Source organism: Belonocnema kinseyi, chromosome 6 (assembly GCF_010883055.1).
Source record: "Belonocnema kinseyi isolate 2016_QV_RU_SX_M_011 chromosome 6, B_treatae_v1, whole genome shotgun sequence".
NCBI lineage: Eukaryota > Metazoa > Arthropoda > Insecta > Hymenoptera > Cynipidae > Belonocnema > Belonocnema kinseyi.
In genome coordinates this window covers 1,741,326-1,743,139 of record NC_046662.1, presented here as the reverse complement: position 1 = coordinate 1,743,139, position 1,814 = coordinate 1,741,326, and the positions used below count along the sequence as shown (strand labels likewise).

General features: G+C 32.7%; 1 protein-coding gene across 1 annotated transcript in view; it reads left to right on the top strand.

Annotated features, from left to right (window-relative positions):
- Positions 1-1,814, top strand: part of LOC117174464 (ATP-dependent RNA helicase SUV3 homolog, mitochondrial) — a 38,201-nt gene that overhangs the window by 16,805 nt on the left and 19,582 nt on the right. Inside the window, exon 7 of the mRNA XM_033363615.1 lies at positions 1,086-1,399. Coding sequence (XP_033219506.1) covers positions 1,086-1,399 — 314 coding nt within the window. The remainder of the gene's footprint in view (positions 1-1,085; positions 1,400-1,814) is intronic.

Below are 1,814 nucleotides of genomic sequence, written 5' to 3'. Positions count from 1 at the left end.
AAATTTTTAACAAAAAAAATGTTGAATTTTCATTCGAACAGATTTCAATTGACTTTTCAAAACAAAAATAGGAATTTGAAACAAAAATAAATTTTCTAGCATGAAACTTTTAAATGAAAAACTACAAATTTTCAGGTGAAATAGTTCTTATTCCAAAAAAGATTACATTTGACTTTTCAAGATCAAAATATGAATTTTTAAAACAAAAAATAAGCTTCTGCAAAAAGAAATGAAGTTTCAATCCAAGCTGGCGCATTTTTTCTACCAAAAAGGATGAGATTTTAACAAAAGTTGATTTCTCAGCACCAAAATATAATTTTTAAACAAGTATAAATTTTCTACGAAATAGCTAAATTTTTAACAAAGCAGAATTTTCAACCGAAAAGTATAACTCTTCAAACAAATGTTAAAGTTTCAATCAAGGGGTTACATTTTTATTTTGAACAAAAATGAAAATTAAAAAAAAAACAGTTGAATTTTGATCCGAACAGATTTCAATTGATTCTTCAACGCAAAAATGGGACTCTTAAACAAAAATACCTTTTCTAGAATAGATCTTTTAAATCAAAAAGTACAAATTTTTAGATAGAATAGTTTTCATCGAAAAAAGATTTCAGTTTGAAAATTTGGGATAATAAATAAGAAGCAATAAGAGGGGTGGGTCTCATCCTAAATTTTAATAATTACGAAAAAAGCAAAAAAAAATTATTGGAAAAACAAACTTTTTCGCAATTATTAAAATTTAGGACCAGGCCCACATTTCTTGGTGCTTCTTATTTATTATCCCCAATTTCCAACTTGACCCACGATAAAGCGATGAATTTTAAACTCGCAAAGAAAAAAGTTGTACAAAAAACAGTTAAATTTGCAACAAAAGGGATGTCTTTTCCAGAAACTGTTTAATTATTTAACCAAATAAAAAAATTGACAACTAAAACATAAACTGCAAAAGAAAATGTTTTGCGAATTAAAGAAAAATTACGTGTACGAGTCAAGACCCCCCTCCCCCCTTGAGCTCTTACTAAATTTAAGTACGGTCCCTGACTTAAAAATGGCTTTGAAATAAAATAAAATTGAATTGGCAGGTGCGCGCTCTCTGTGAAACCACTGGAGACACTCTGGAAGTTCACGAATACGAGCGCTTGACGGAACTGAAAGTGGAACGAACGGCCCTGATTTCCCTGAGTAACGTGATGCCAGGAGACTGTATAGTTTGTTTTAGCAAAAACGACATTTACACTGTCTCTCGAGTGATAGAGTCGAGTGGGAAAGAGGTTGCCGTCATTTATGGAAGTCTACCTCCAGGAACGAAACTCGCCCAAGCAGCCAAATTCAACGATCCGAGCAGTTCTTGTAAAATCCTAGTCGCCACGGATGCAATTGGAATGGGCCTCAATCTGTAAGCTCCTGCGTTACTTTTCCAGGCTGACGCAAATAACCCTCAAACGGTACACTGGTGCGAATTCGCACTCCAAGTTTTTTCATTTTGTTGGCATTTACGCAAACACAGCTGCAGCGGATTATACCCACATATGTTAAATATGTGTTCCATTTATTGTGTTTTTCTTTACAAGATTATAAACTTAAATGGACGTGTTTTGAAGTAAAAATCAACTCTAAAGTAAATTTCCATCAATTTATACATGTAGTGTTTACTATTTAAAGACTAATCTAAAAAGTTAGGATAGAATTTTTATTTAAACCCTCAAACAGTACACTGGTGCGAATTCGCACCCGAAGTTTTTCTGTGTTATTGGCATTTACGCAAACACAGCTGCAGCGGATTATACCCACATACGTTCAATTCATCATTG